Raw genomic sequence first — 15,564 nt, 5'->3', positions numbered from 1 at the left:
AAACCCTCAATGACCAAAAATATCTTAAGCATCACCACCAGTCTTAAGTTCAGTTAAAATGACAAATATGCATTCATTAGGCCTAAACGTAAATTTTTACATAAAGGCATTGTGCTAGAAATATTACTATTATTTAGTAAAATGTATGTGATACTGCTACTACTGTTGAAAAATTTTATAAAACTTTATTTTTTAAAGAAATAAATCACAATATTTCTTCCATGTTTTAATTTTAATAGCAAATCCCCTTTATTTACCAAAAATAAAATGTGTTTAAATTTCATAAAGTAAAAGACAAATTAAATTTGGGTGAAACTTGTTTACTGTTTATATATATGCTATAATAAGTTTTGAGATTCTAAGCTACTTTAGTGATAAATCACAGGACAGCGCTGATAAATAGTTTTTGCGTTCCTCTGTATGTGCTATCTTCACAGCTGTATAAATGAGTGTTCGTGCCACAATGCAGCTGCGCGAACATGGGAGCTCGAAATAATAATACACATCCGACCGTCTAATCGCTTGAATGTCCAAACCATAAAACAAATACAACTGACAAAGTTTAGTGAAGACGCAAGGCTCACCGCTCGCGAGCCATCACTATGTGTTGAACCGCCGTTCACCTCCGTGTTTTGCTTTTATGCCACTGACTGGACGGGGCAGAGTCATGTGGCTACACACGCGCTAGTATGCTTTTAAGGGGCAAGTATTAATAGGATTAAAAAAACGAAATAACCGACATGGGAAAATTAAGTCGGTTAGAGGTTCTGAATTTCGGTTTCGATTACTTTGCGATTAATCATCCAGCCCTAACACACACACACACACTCCAGAATCCCTCGGTGAATAATCACACACATTCACATTAAAAACCTCTAAAGTCAAGCATCTCGCTGCATCTAAAAATGAACCTCTCCAGCAAATACAAGTCCTGGTTATCCACGAGCAACAAATCACTCAATCTGAATTGTTTTGTGCATGACTGACATGAGCATTTCTCATATTTGTCAGCTTGGATATCTAACCAGGATATTTAAAAGTGGTTTTATTGTATTCCTCTGCAGACGGATGCGCCTGACCATCACACGGCCCAGAACAATACACAATAACGCACACAGCGACCTCTGTTTGCCGCGTCTGCTGCTGAGAGAACGAGCGTGAAAGAACGGCCGAGAAAATGTATTTTTGACCTTCTATCTGAAACAGAGTTAAAGTAATCAGCTCACCTTTTTAGGATCTCAAAGCTGAAGAGATGATTCATCCAAGTCTCTTCGGTGTCACATGATCCTTCAGAAATTATTCTAATATGCAGATATATATTTTCGCTCAATTATTATAAATGATCCTTATTATTATTAATGTTGAAAACGTCATTTTCTTTTGGATGATTCTTTTTTTCAGGATTCTTTGATGAATAGAAAGTTTAAAAGCTTGTTTTAAATCAAAATCTTTTGTAACATTATAAATGTCTTTACTGTCACATCTGACTAACATTTTGAATGTTAACTTCTGAATGGCAGTAAATAACAGTTTCCAAAAATATATATATATAAAACTGGTTTGTACATGTACAATGTACGTTGAACAGCAAATCAGCATCATTTCTGAAGGATCGTGTGAAGACTGGAGCAATGGTGCTGAATATTCAGCTTTGAGCATAGGAATAAATTACATTTTAAAATACATTCAATCAGAAAAAGGTTATTTTATGTTTTAATAATATTTAAATATTTTTATTCAAATAAAAGCAGTTTTTGTGTACATAAGAGACTAATTTCAAAAACATAAAAAAATGCATTTAGTTTTTTTGTCAATTGCAATGTGATACACTAACAAAAGGACACGGCTGACATTGATCTTAACATATTAAATTGAAGAATTAACATAAGTGCTGATGAACACTCCCGAATGTCTTACACTACATGCATTACTGTAAACACAAACTGAGGGACGATTTGAAATTATTTTCAGCAGCAATCGAGTTCATTACATTAAAATGAAATTACTGATACATTACTGACACACCACGTTTGCTGTTAACAAGATCAAAAGCTATTATAATAATAATAATAATGAGTGTGTCACATGAGCAGACCAAAGTGTTTGGGATAAAGATGAGAAACCCTCCGGCCGGCAGAGATGAGACGGACGGGACACCACCCTCTCTCCGCTCCTCATCCTCATGGATGCCTCAATATCACTCTCTTTACTCTAATCCAATCTAACGTTGAACACCAGTTTCAAATCTGTAACCTGATCATGAGAGATCAGCTGCATTACAATCATACACAGATAAAATTACCCTCAAAAATGACAGAGCCATAAAACTAACAGACATTGGCCAGAAAATAAAGCAGTCGAAAACAGAGAGCTAATAAAGAGAGAACAACTAAAACATCACAATTTTGTAACGATGCTAAAGCAAATACATGGTCAATCTCACAAAAACGGTCAAGACCCCAGACATATTTCACCACTGCTTTAAAAAGAGTCATGAGAAATGATATGCTGATTATGGAAAATACGTTTTTTTTAGGACTATTAAATAATATTTTGTGCCTTGTGACACTGTTTTCATGACAATTAAGCATATTTAACCCCATAACCCTTTTTTATACAGATATAATTTATCATGGCAGAACTGCTTTGATTTATAATGGTTTAAAAAAATACAGATTCATTATAGCAAAAAGAATCTAATAAATTAGGTTATATTTTAACAAAATAATGGACTTAAAATAGTATTATATATATATAATAACAAAATAATGGACTTAAAATAGTATATACGTGTATATAATATAGTGTATATAATTAATAAATGACAAAAAAATAATCTCAACTTACAACAAAAATATTTGTATGATTTATCAAAGAGTAAATGAACATTAAATAACATTATTTAATAAATATGTACATATTTACCTTTTCCACGTTTTCCACGGTGAAGTCTGTGGCTGTGTCCGGATCCATCGCTGTTTTTACTGTAACACACACCTCCTGTCGCTCTCTTGACCACAATCTATTGCCTAACGACTTATAATAATACTGCTGACTAATATGATTGTAATAATAACCGCTGATTAATCTCTGAGGTGAATTTTGAATTGGCCCGGCGCGCGATCAGGCCGGTGCGCGCGAGCTCATGTCTCTCGATCTCATATTTCACTCATGATATAAACCCCTTTCGTATCTCAGATGACCGATAAATATGACCATATGTCACAAATAACTGTCCGCGGGTCTCGGTGATCCGGTGTGTATATGTCTTCCGTCTCCGGTTCTTGTCGGTCTGACGATGAATCGATGATTCGACACGCGCTGCGCGTGCCCAACGTTCTGCCTTCACGAAAAACAGAAAAAAAACTATTTCCAGTTAAAATATGTTTCAGTATTATTATTTTATATGTATGTGTTAAAAAACATGGATACTTAAATGGTGAATTTGCTGTGTTGATTGAATGCGTTTATGTGACTTTTCCTTTTATCAAATTAATTGTTTCATTAGAGCTCGGGTCTGATTTCTGATATTAAGGGCTTCACCCGTTTTAAAACTGCAAAATCGTGCTGCTTTCATGTGACAATTGGATCACATTACTTTAATGTGCGTTATTTTTTAATCAGGCTAAATTTGAAAGGCCCCAGCTAGCGATCCTTCGCGCTGCACTATGGGTAATGTCGTTTTCTTTCTCAAATAAATGTTGTTCATATGCGGCGTCACAGCGACTCTTGGTGGTACTTTTGAAATTTTGCATGGATAGACCAGTAAGTCTATTTTATACGTTTTGTTTATATTATCATTTGTATTTATATTTGTTTATATTGTTTTTGTAAATATATACATACATATATATATATATATATATATATATATGTAAAACAAAACATGAAGAAAACATAATAATTGATTTCAACATAAGAATTACTGTCTTAAAGTAAATTTAGAAATTTATATTTTTTGCATAATACACACACTCATCCAAAGCACATGCATTGCATCTCTATAAGCTTTGTACAAAAATAAAATAATTAAATAAATAAATAAGAAAAATCAAGGTCTCGAGACGCTCAATCCAGCTGTGGCCCCGCCCACCGCTTCGAAGGGAGCGCGCAGGGATCTCAACTCTTTGGGTCCGCTGTGAATGAACTCTTCCAGACACTTTTGATCATCCACGCTGTTAAAAACACACTGGCATCTAACTTCATCTCCGTCCGTCGATCCAGAGGCGTTTGTTAAAGACACATGGACTGTTGTGTCGGTTTTTACGTCTGAAGAAAGAAATAACGATAGGACTATTTTAGCTTTATTTTAGGCCGAAATTAGTTGACATCTTTTGTCATATGAAGGATATGGGCAGATGTGGAAATGTTGCGTTTTGTGCGATGGTGCTCTACTACTGTTCTCTCATTACAGGTAAAAAATCTTTATCATCTATATATCTATCTATCTAGAAGTCAAACAGAATTAGGCCTAATAGCCCTTTTGAAATGTATTTGTCAGGTTTTAAGACACTATATTAGTTTGTTTCTGCTGCCACGCGTATCCTGCGCAATCTAACAATGGCTGTGTCTCAAAACCTAGCGAACTAACTACCTAGGCACCATATTTATTACTTTAGAAATGATGTTTAGGAGTGCAGATTCGTCTTTCAGGACTTTATGGATGCCCAAAAACTGCTTAATGTACTGAGGATACTCGAAAATGCTTTCTAGGTAGGGAGCTCACTATGTTTCGAGACAGAGCCTTCCTTGTATGTATCTTGCGGTGAAGAGCCACTATTCTCATGCTGAACTCCAACCAGAGCCTAAAAGTGGATACTGGAGAAGACTAATCGTATAAACACAAACATAAGCTCGTTTTACATTTATGAGTGATGTAATAGACGTTTGCATTTTATATGAAACAGGTTAAGATTTTGCAGCCTACTTATATTCAGCTTTGTGTTCAAAACTGTAAAAGATTACATTATGAGCAGCTCACTAATATTCAATTCTGATTTAAAGAACATGCATGAAACATGCTTACACACACGTTTATGCTCATATGAGGGTGGAAATGCAAGATATTCATCTCTGTGTCCCAGCAGCACTGGCACAGAGAGCATAATGGGAATGCTTTCAAACCACACTTACTGTCTCTCGATCCCAGAATGCTTTCATTTCTGAGCCAGTGTTTGTAATTAGGAGTCATGCAGTGGTGTATTTTTACCATATTTAAATTTTATTCTGCAAGGCCTGCTTTTGTGAAGTTAAGAACGGGCTGTACAGCCCTCTGAATTTGACTGAGCGAGAGCAAGATTGTTCAGGACACAATCATGTGGTATTTTTAGAGCATTTCTGTTGCTTGTCATCTTTGCATTCTGACGTCCTGTTCCTCTCACTTTCATCTGGGAAGTTTTTTAACGCTCCTATTTTTATATCTCGTACAAAACACTTTGAAAAACCCTGTATACTTTTAAGTCCTGCATGTTCTTATTTTGCACAATTCACAGTGCACTATATTCCAAAAAGAAAAGAATTGTCTTGCTGCTCTTCTAATATATTTCCAGATAACCCTTTAAATTAATGCATTAAATGATTTAATAATAAAAAAAAAATAATAATAATTACTGCTGGTAAATTTCACAGATAATTAGAAAAAAATGGAAACAACACATTTGATTAAACATAAAATTTTGTATCTTGTAAAATGTACTCCAATAACCTTCAATATATATATTTTTTATAGTGTACTCGCAGTTATGAACTCCACAGACACAGTTTCATATCAAGCAAAAGCTTTGCATAAAGATGAGATTTACAGATAGATGAGAGGTGTGAAAACCTGCAAGAAGATGTGAAAAACATAGTGAGAAACATACTGGGTGAAAATCACTAGTGGTGTTTGCCACAAAGTCAAGTATCATTATAAGCTGTAAAAAAAAAATTTAATGTCTAAATAAAACTAAGACTAAGTATGTTTTTACATTTAAGTGAAACTGCTTTCACCCTCAAATTTTCTTCACTGTACACCAATTTTCTTTCAAAAGAGTTTAAGTTGCTATTTTGAGAGGTTATTTCAATGCATCAGATTGTTGCTTCTAAGTCACATTTTTAAAGGAATCTTCCTGTGCAGCATTTCTGGCGTTATGTCCATTACTGTGGGAAATCATTTTGACTTTTGCATCTAAATTAAGACACACATTTTAAATGAAAGTACAAAAGGAAACAGTGAACATTACAAGACTAAAACATTTCATTACATCCAGTAGGTCCAAAGCTACAAGCATGTAATCATGGTAAATGACGCATGACTTAAGGATCCAAACAGGAACTACGTCAGTGAAGAATAACTGGAAGCTGGAAATGATTTAGATGATATTATGGCTCAAATAAAAAAATTTCTTTGAAGAATGAATTCAAGCACTTTAAGAATAAACATTCTTATGAAACATCAACTGGCTGTGTTTGCTTCCATTATAAGTGTCTTAGCAATTTACATTTTTTGGTGAGTACTTCAGCATTAATGGACATAATGTAGAATTTAAAGGAGCAGTTAACCCACAAATAAAAATATAATATGCTCACTCTCAGTCATCTAAGATGTAGCTGTGTTTGTTTCTTCATCTAAACAGATTTGAAGCAACTGTAGCATTAAATCACTTGCTCACCAATGGATCCTCTGCAGTGAATGGGTGCCGTCAGAATGAGTCCAATTACTTGTGGATGATTGTGATGTTTTTATCATCAGTTTAGACTCTTATTCTGACAGCACCCATTCACTGCAGAGGAAGGGATGGAATGCTGAATTACTCCAAATCCGTTCCCATGAAGAAACTATTTTGGATTGCCTGAGTGTGAGCAAATTTCTAATTTTGGGTGAACTACTCTTTTATTGAACTAGTAAATGTTCCTTTAAAGAGGTCTGAAGTTAATAAAACGAAGTCGTGTGCAATGCTGCGCAGTCCTCTTATATAATGAGCTGTAGGTCACACACAGGAAGAAGTGTGTCTTGAGGCAAATAAACAGACCAACTAAAGGGAGAGAGAGAGAGAGGAAAAATAGCACAAAGGTTGGGTGAAAATCTGAGTATTAGTTAGTATTGAAAGCCCAAAGACTGAGACATGTCTTTATGAAGAATCGTTATATATCTGTTCTATTCATTAATGCTCAGACCATTTTCATGCTTGAATTGATGTTTCTTTCCCAAGAACTGAAAACTGCTGAATCAGGCAATGAATCAGCCTCCCAAAATATCCTCTGGACTGGTATTTTCCCCATGTGTGTGGGTTTGGTGGGGTTTGTGACATGCTGCGGCAGTAGCTCAGAACAGGGCCGTTATTGAGGAGCGCAGCCAAAAGAACTCTTGTGAAGTGGCAGGGTGTGGTGCGCAAAACCCTCAACAAACCTCCCTAAGGATTCTGGGTAACGACCCACAAACACAAGAGCAGGAGAGAGATTAGGCATCCTATAATAGCTCAATACTTCAGGAAGTCTCTTGAGTCAGATCATAATTGCCAACATCATATGATATAGTGAATGTGTCCATAACAGTGCTCTGGCAACTATTCATAACATGCTAGCATTGCTCACATAACTTACAAAATTTAATGCACACTACTCTGTGAAATCAGATTTACAATGAAAGTAGCATTTTTATGAAGTAGCATATATTATTATAATTTATGTACTATTATACAATTGTTTCATATTTTGATTGACCTTTTTTTCGATTTAAATTATTTTTTAGTAAACTGAGCACTTCAAAAAAGTTTTTCCATCTAATGTTTCTATACTTATATAAACTTTTATGTATATTATTTACAACAAATATTAGAAAAGTCTGTTAACATTTGAAACCTGACATAGAATTTTTTTTTTTTAATGTAGTGTATTATATTATTTTATTCCAATATCTGCCTAATCAATATGGTTAAACAAAGCTGCTAATTATGGGCAATATTAATCAAAACACATCTGTATAAAGAGACAGAGAGAGACTTTCAGGAAAATTAACTTAAAGACCAGAACTCTATCAGAAGAGGAAAATAGAATGAAAACTGATAAGAAATGCATCTATTAACAGAAGACAGACTAATATAGACACTGAGCAAATAATTAGGACAAAGCCAAACCTGTCAAACCTTTGAAATATTCTCTTCCTTATTATACTGTAATGTGGGCATGTAGAAAAGAACCCAAATAATAATAATGTCTATAATTGTTAACTGTTTTCAGCATTAATAATATGCAGAAATGTTTTGTGAGCAGCTAATCAGCACATCAGAATGATTTCTGAAGGATTATATGATACTGAAGACTGGAGGAATAATAATGAAAATTCAGCTTCGCATCACAGAAATAAATTACTTTTTACAATTTATTCAAGTAGAAAACAGTTATTTTACATTGTAATAATATTTCACAGTATTACTGTTTTTACTGTATTTTTTTTTTTATAATTGCAGCCTTGGTGAGCATAAAAGTCGTCTTTTTAAAAACATTAAAAAAAAATGTACCAACCCCAGACTCCTCAGTTCTCTCCTTCAGTGCAAGCCGAGTTCTTTTCTCAAATCATGTGATTTGAAGTATCGTTAATATCTGTAACACAAACCAAAAGAAAACTGCACAAATAATGACAGGATTCTTCAACACATCTATTATTTGTCAGACAAACAGAAACACATGCCAATGTTGCTTAATTAAATGATTGAATTAATTATTAACACTTCTCTTGTTTCATCACATATAACTGAAGACAGCACAGAGCTCCGTTTAAACATCCTCTGTTGGATCCAGATTTGGCAGAGACATTCTCTCATTTTTAATTCATGATAATACACATTTTCATTCAAATATGCAGATAACTTTGAATAATTTAAGTTACAAGGCCAAATGTATTCCTAGATCTTATTCATATATGACCCTGGACCACAAAAAAACTGGTCTTAAGTGTCAATTTTTCGAAAATGGCCAAGATACAACTATTTGAAAATCTGAGAGTGCAAAAAAATCTAAATATTCAGGAAAATCACCTTTAAATTTGTCCAAATGAATTCTTAGCAATGCATATTACTAAACAAAAAAATAATTTTTGATATATTTACGGGAGGAAATTTACAAAATCTTCATGGAACATGATCTTCACTTAATATCCTAAGGATTTTTGGCATAAAAGAAAAATCGATAATTTTGAGCCATACAGTGTTTGTTTTTTATACCCCAGCATCTTAAGACTGGTTTTGTCCTCCAGAGTCACATATATGATCTCTGTCCTGGTTCTCCTCTCATCTTTAGGTGATTATCTCTGCGTGTCATCTGCGGCTGACGTGTCTTCATCATCTCACAGCTCTGTGAAGAGAAGAAACGGCGTGACTGAAGTCAGCATGACCTCGAGCCCCGGCAGCGATCAGACGCAGTCCTCCAGTAACATCACCAAAAGCACTGAGCCCACGCCGCACACAGACACAACTACAGGTACAACATTTACAGCCTTTTCATCTGAGATTGATAGAGACTTCAAACCCCAGTCTGATGCTTTACACAAGTTCCTACACTGCTTCAATGAGTGCATATGAAGAAGCACTAGTCACTGGGTCTCTGAACGAATCAGTTCTAGACATTTCTTTAACATTTTGTGCTGTGCTGAAAATTCTTTACCTAATTTGGTGTTCCCAGTCAAGAATGACTGGCCTTTTAAAACTCTCGTTATGCTATAATATTACCAAATCTTTTTGAACATGATTTGTTTTTCGTCATGGAACTGACTGATTGGTTCATCTGAGCTCATGCACCTCAGATTTAGCAAAAAAATAAGATGCATGAGCTCTATTTTAAATAAACTTTATATATATATAAACATTTTTAGTAATTAAAATAATGCTTAAATTCTATACAATTATATATATATATATATATATATATATATATATATATATATATATATATATATATATATATATATATATATATCAAGTGCTGCCAAACAATTAATCACGATTAATCACATCCAAAAAAAAGTTTTTGTTTATGATAATACATGTGTGTGTACTGTGTATATTTATTATATATATATATATATATATATATATATATATATATATATATATATATATATATATATATATATATATAAATACACACACATACAGTATATATTTTGAAAATATTTACATGTATATATTTATATTATTTATATTATATATAAATATATTTAATATACAAATATAAAATATTTTCCTTAAATATATAAATGCATGTGTGTGTATTTATATATACATAATAAACACACACAGTACACATTATGCAAACAAAAACCTTTATTTTGGATGAAATTAATCATTTGACAGCACATAAAAATATGAATAAATACTATATAAATAATAATAATATAGAATAACACTCCATCTGCGCATATTTTCTACTAATTTCAAACTAGAGGAATATTGAATCTAAAAACATGTAGATGTCAGAACACACCAATATCTATAAGTCATCCTTGGCTGAAAACTCTCAAATCACATTTCTGCTGCTTCATAATCAAAACCTGAAGAAAAGAACGATTTCAACAGGTTTAGAACAACATGAGAGTGAATTCACTGGGTGAATTCTTCCAGAAGACACTTAACTAGCACCCGACCTGACAGAACAGATCATTTAGACAACAACCAGTGGCTCTGAACTACGACAGCCATGTGAAGTGACATAAAGAGAGACAGTGAGTAAATGCAGTGTGAGATCTGACTTGAGAGTGAGAGAGTTTGAATCCTCACACACACACACACACACACACACACACACAGAGCTCAGTGTTGTTCACATACACACACACACACGTCTCACATGCACTGACACTTATTTAATATGCATATGCACTTGATAACCAAAATGTTGAGTGAATTAAAATTGTATATTCTATATTAAATATGCATTAAATTGATCAAAAATGACAGTAAAAACACTTACAATGTTACAAAAGATTTCAAACAAATGCTGAGCTTTCTAGACATTCAAGAATCCAGAAAAAAAAAATCAATGTTTACACAAACATACAAAGCTGTTTTCAACACTGAAAATAAGTAAATCAGCATATTAGAATGATTTCTGAAGATCATGTGACACTGAAGTAATGATGCTGGAAATTCAGTTTTGATATATTTCATTATATTTATATTTATATAACAAATGCAGCTTTGGTGAGGTTTATTTTTAATCAAATAAATCACAAATTATTAGAATTGTGCACCTTTTTTTCTTGGAAGTTGCAATCAGATCTGAGCGAGCGCACACTTTGTTTGGTGATTTAACTCGCTCGTATTTATTTCATCTCTAGTAATGTTGGTGAACTCATCTGCCCCGACCGAGAACGTCACAGACAGTCGAAACGTCTCTGATGTGTCACCTGTGATAAATGAGACAGCAGTTACCACGGTAAAACCTACCACACTCCCACCATCAACGACCCACGAGCCCACAAGCAGCATCCACTTCAGCACGCTCCACCCGACATCCACCACCACAGGAACCAGCGGAGCTCCAGAGTCATCGAGCGCTCGCAGCAGACGGAGATCCACCACAGAGATGACAGCGAGCAGCAGTCCTGTCCAGACCAAAGCCCACGCAGACACCCCCTCGGCTCTCAACGTCCCAGACCACGGTACGTGATCACACAGGCTAAAACAGCCTTCCTGTTCTCCAGTCAGAAATACATCTGGAAATAAAATAATATCCAAATGTTATGTTTTACACTTAATATATTCAAACTCAAAATAACTATAACTATATATATATATATATATATATATATATATATATATAATTACATTAAATATATGTAATATAAAACTATATTAAATATAAACTATATTTAAATACACTCTACTTATCAGTACTTTTATGTATGAATTCTGAATTCTTAATACTAAATATATATATATAACACCTTATATATTTACATATACTTAAATATAATGTATTAAACTATATTTATCAGTATAATTCTACACCATAAAAAATGACTGTGCTTTTAACGGTAAAAAACTGTGAAAATGCTACAGTACAAACCTGTTAAATGGTTCAAATTTTACAGGGAAAAACCGTAAACTGAAAAATTTAGTTTGAATTTGATGTTTAAAAAAAAAAGGATTTCAGTACTTCAATAAGTTGGTATATATGTAAAATATAATATAATACATAAAATTACATGTAAAGTCAAATACAGTTTTTCACCGTATATAGTAGGGGAATTTACCGTAAACCATTTAACAGGTTTCATTTTTACGGTATTAAATTGTAAATTTAAGGTAAAACTGTTAAGCCAAAAACGGTGTTACCTTATTTTTACATTATAATTCTGGCAACCACAGCTGCCGCTTTTTTACCGTATATTTTACAAAAAATTTTTACAGTGTAAATTCCTAATATTAAATACTATATTACACTTAATAAATATAAAGACACTTACAAATAATGTATTTAATTATTATAAACTGTATCTATCAGTGCTTTTCAATATGAATTTCTAATGAGTTCCTAATACTAAATATATATTACACTTACTATATTTTAAAAACGCTTAAATATATTTAATCAACAATATTTATCAGTACTTTTTAACATGAATTCTTAATATTAAATACATATGACACTTGATATATTTAAATACACTTACAAATAATGTATTCAATAAACCATGTTTATCAGCACTTTTCATTATAAATTCTGTATTTATATTGTATTTAATTACTCTCGTTATCTTTGTTTTATTTTTCCACTCATCTTGTTGCATTGCATGCTGGGATTTCCTTCTCCATGAATGATTGTAGTGATGTGAAAATGAGGTATTTTAGAAGGCAGCATAATTACGTTGCCTTCATTTGGAACCATAAAAAGCAGTCTACAATTATAAAACAGCTCAAGCCTTATCGATTTATTTATTTTATTGTATTTTTGATTGGGGAGCACAAGATTAGGGTTGTGTAACTATGTCCTGACTGATGTTGACTGTTCGTGAGGACAAAAGCTTGACTTTTCTGCTGGAAACCTCTGCTGCTGGTTTTGCCAGAAAGCCTGTAGTGTTTCAATGTGGACATGATTTATTGCTGCGATATCAGACATCACATGATGATTATTCATTTGGTTGACGCTTTTGTGAGCAGCTGCACACAAAACATTTACAGTACACATCTGCATTTTTGTTTACCATAATGGTGTGCAGAACAAATCCTCATAAAGTGGATATAAATAGAGGTCAAACTGCAGAGAGGCTGATATCGGTGCATGTAGAAAACAAGAGCATCATTATATGTGCAGAGGAACGTCTTCACGCTGACACAACCGGAGAACAGACGCATCTTTGTGGATTCGCCAGGCTTTCACGTCACTGCAGAAACACTCAAGCACACAAACACACACTATTTACACATCTTCCAGAAAGTGCACTAGTGTTATTGCCTCTCTCTTTCTATGCTGTGGTTCTTCTAGACAATAGCAAAGTGTCCGCTGACCCGCTGCTGGCTGGACTGGTGTCGGCGTTCGTCATCGTCGCTGCCATCGTGTCGGTCCTCATATTCCTCAAATTCAGAAACACAAGTGATGGCCCAGAGTTTCGCAGACTTCAGGATCTCCCCATGGTGAGATTATGCTTTCCACAAATCACTGAATAAAAACCACACACATACTACCTAAAACACATTGCTAAGCAATAGCCATGTGACAGATGCTGACAGGAAAAGTATCATTCTCAGAAAACCATTTAGATCGCCTTTTATGCAAATGATCTGCTATTTTAAGATTTTATTTAAATAGGTTATTTTGCAGACTTATATTTTCCCATTTTAGGCTCACATTAACAGGGCAATACAGCCATAATCAGAAGAGGGACTACTATGCTATCAATTGAAAAAAATATATAATTCTTATGATGTTACTCCCTTAAATATATTAGAAATGAATGAAGTTAAAACTTAAGGGAGGAAAAAAACACAGTACATGCATAATATTGTAATTTAAATAAGAAAGTGGTTAATATTTCTATATAATGCAGAAATTAATGCAAATGCTGTTTTTTTTAATTGCTAAATGTAATTATTAATGTATGCCACATCTGATTTCCGCAAATATTACGTTTTTAACATTTAGTTCCACTTCAAAATTCCAGGATGAAAAAAAGTTTAAAAGCATTTTAAAAATAAACACATATATACATATACAGTAAATAGTACATGTAGTAAATAGTACAATAGTACAGATATTTTAATTTCAGAATAAAAATGTATGTGACTTATTTTTTTGCATTCTGTATAAATCAATTTATGTTTATTGCAATGTTATTAGTTTTAAATTATTTAACTTGTTTACTATGATTATGTGATATCACTCAATTAAATATGACCTAATATATAGAGTTTATAATTTATACATGTATCCGGGGGGAAATGTGAAATTTTATTTCGACACAATGGTATTTTAACAATAAAAAATTCTATGTAACTCACTAAAGCTTAATGGTGATAAATTAAACATTAAGTACTTACACTAAACCTATATGTATCAGTAATTAGGCATTGATGCACATACAGTGTCGCTCACAGATGACTGTGTCGTGTGAACAGCCTCAGTGACGTGTGTGTGTATGTGTGTGTGTTTCAGGACGATATGCTGGAGGACGCGCCTCTCTCCATGTACAGCTACTGAAAACCCAGATGTTCCTCAGACATCTTCAGAGAGCCCAACATCCTTTGATCAACACAACACAGACACAATTAAATTAGCTTCACAAAGGCACAAACACTCCTGTTGTTTCTGTTACAGGACTAAATGTAGCATCTTATTCTACTTTAGTTGTTAAATTCACTGTGTCCGTCAGTTCCTGTTCGCTGGGTTGTTTTCTTGCACTTTAGGTTTGGGAAGGATTGTGTGCTGCGGGGATATTAGGGAGCTGTTTTTGGCTGTATGTGTTCATTTGTTTCATGCATTGCATCACTTGCTCACCAATGGATGCTTTGCAGTGAATGGGTGCCGTCAGAATGTGAGTCCAAACAGCTGATAAAAACATCACAATAATCCACACCACTCTGGTCCATCAGTTAACATCTTGTGAAGTGAAAAGATGCATGTTTGTTAGAAACAAATCCATTTTTAAGATTTTTTTTACATGTTTCTTCTGACTAAAATAAGAGTCATCTATCTATAATAATGCTTTCTACAGTGTGAAAGTCATCTCATCTGAATAAGGAGAGAAATCTGCTCAGGCCAAGCACCGTTTATAAGATACAGATTTAAACAAATATTTTGGTGGATTCTGAGAGGACAACAGAGGATGGACTTTTTTTCACTGGAGGAAACATTATTATGGACTCCTATTATGACCTGAAGCAAGAGTTTAAACACTTATACAAACTGGATTTGTCTCTTAAAAACATGCAGCGTTTGGCTTCTCCAGATGTTAAATGATGGACTGGAGTGGTGTGGATTACTTCTGGATTATTGTGATGTTTTTATCTGACGGCACCTATTCAGTGATGAAATGCTGCATTTTTACAAACAAAGAAACACAAAGTACATTTAAAACTACTCTTTGGAGGA

General features: G+C 33.6%; 2 protein-coding genes across 3 annotated transcripts in view; one reads left to right on the top strand and one right to left on the bottom strand.

The window, feature by feature from the left end:
• The window catches only part of ipo13b (importin 13b), a 41,956-nt gene extending 38,631 nt beyond the window's left edge, over positions 1-3,325 (bottom strand). Inside the window, exon 1 of one of the 2 annotated variants that reach the window (XR_009424139.1) lies at positions 2,926-3,325. Coding sequence is in view for 1 of the 2 variants with exons in the window: in XM_059512102.1 (XP_059368085.1) it covers positions 2,926-2,973 (48 nt within the window). In the remaining variant the exon portion in view is untranslated. The remainder of the gene's footprint in view (positions 1-2,925) is intronic. The other variant, XM_059512102.1, reaches the window with a different exon arrangement.
• A 783-nt stretch (positions 3,326-4,108) lies between these two features.
• Positions 4,109-15,494, top strand: LOC132106442 (uncharacterized). The gene is made up of 5 exons (XM_059512119.1): positions 4,109-4,414; positions 9,277-9,456; positions 11,312-11,635; positions 13,462-13,610; positions 14,629-15,494. Exons 1-5 carry the CDS (start codon positions 4,342-4,344, stop codon positions 14,671-14,673), a joined length of 771 nt encoding a protein of 256 aa, XP_059368102.1. The 5' UTR covers positions 4,109-4,341; the 3' UTR covers positions 14,674-15,494.
• Positions 15,495-15,564: the final 70 nt, after the last annotated feature.

This window comes from Carassius carassius, chromosome 27, assembly GCF_963082965.1.
Source record: "Carassius carassius chromosome 27, fCarCar2.1, whole genome shotgun sequence".
Lineage (NCBI taxonomy): Eukaryota > Metazoa > Chordata > Actinopteri > Cypriniformes > Cyprinidae > Carassius > Carassius carassius.
The sequence above is the reverse complement of the archived record's forward strand: the minus strand, read 5'-3'. Positions and strand labels throughout refer to the sequence as shown.

What these genes read in the sequence shown, in the direction of transcription:
- LOC132106442 (XM_059512119.1), top strand. Translation starts at nt 4,342, where the DNA reads ATGAAGGATATGGGCAGATGTGGAAATGTTGCGTTTTGTGCGATGGTG. An exon ending in CTACTGTTCTCTCATTACAG is followed by an intron (nt 4,415 to 9,276) that starts GTAAAAAATCTT and finishes TCTCATCTTTAG; the next exon opens with GTGATTATCTCTGCGTGTCA. An exon ending in GCACACAGACACAACTACAG is followed by an intron (nt 9,457 to 11,311) that starts GTACAACATTTA and finishes TTTCATCTCTAG; the next exon opens with TAATGTTGGTGAACTCATCT.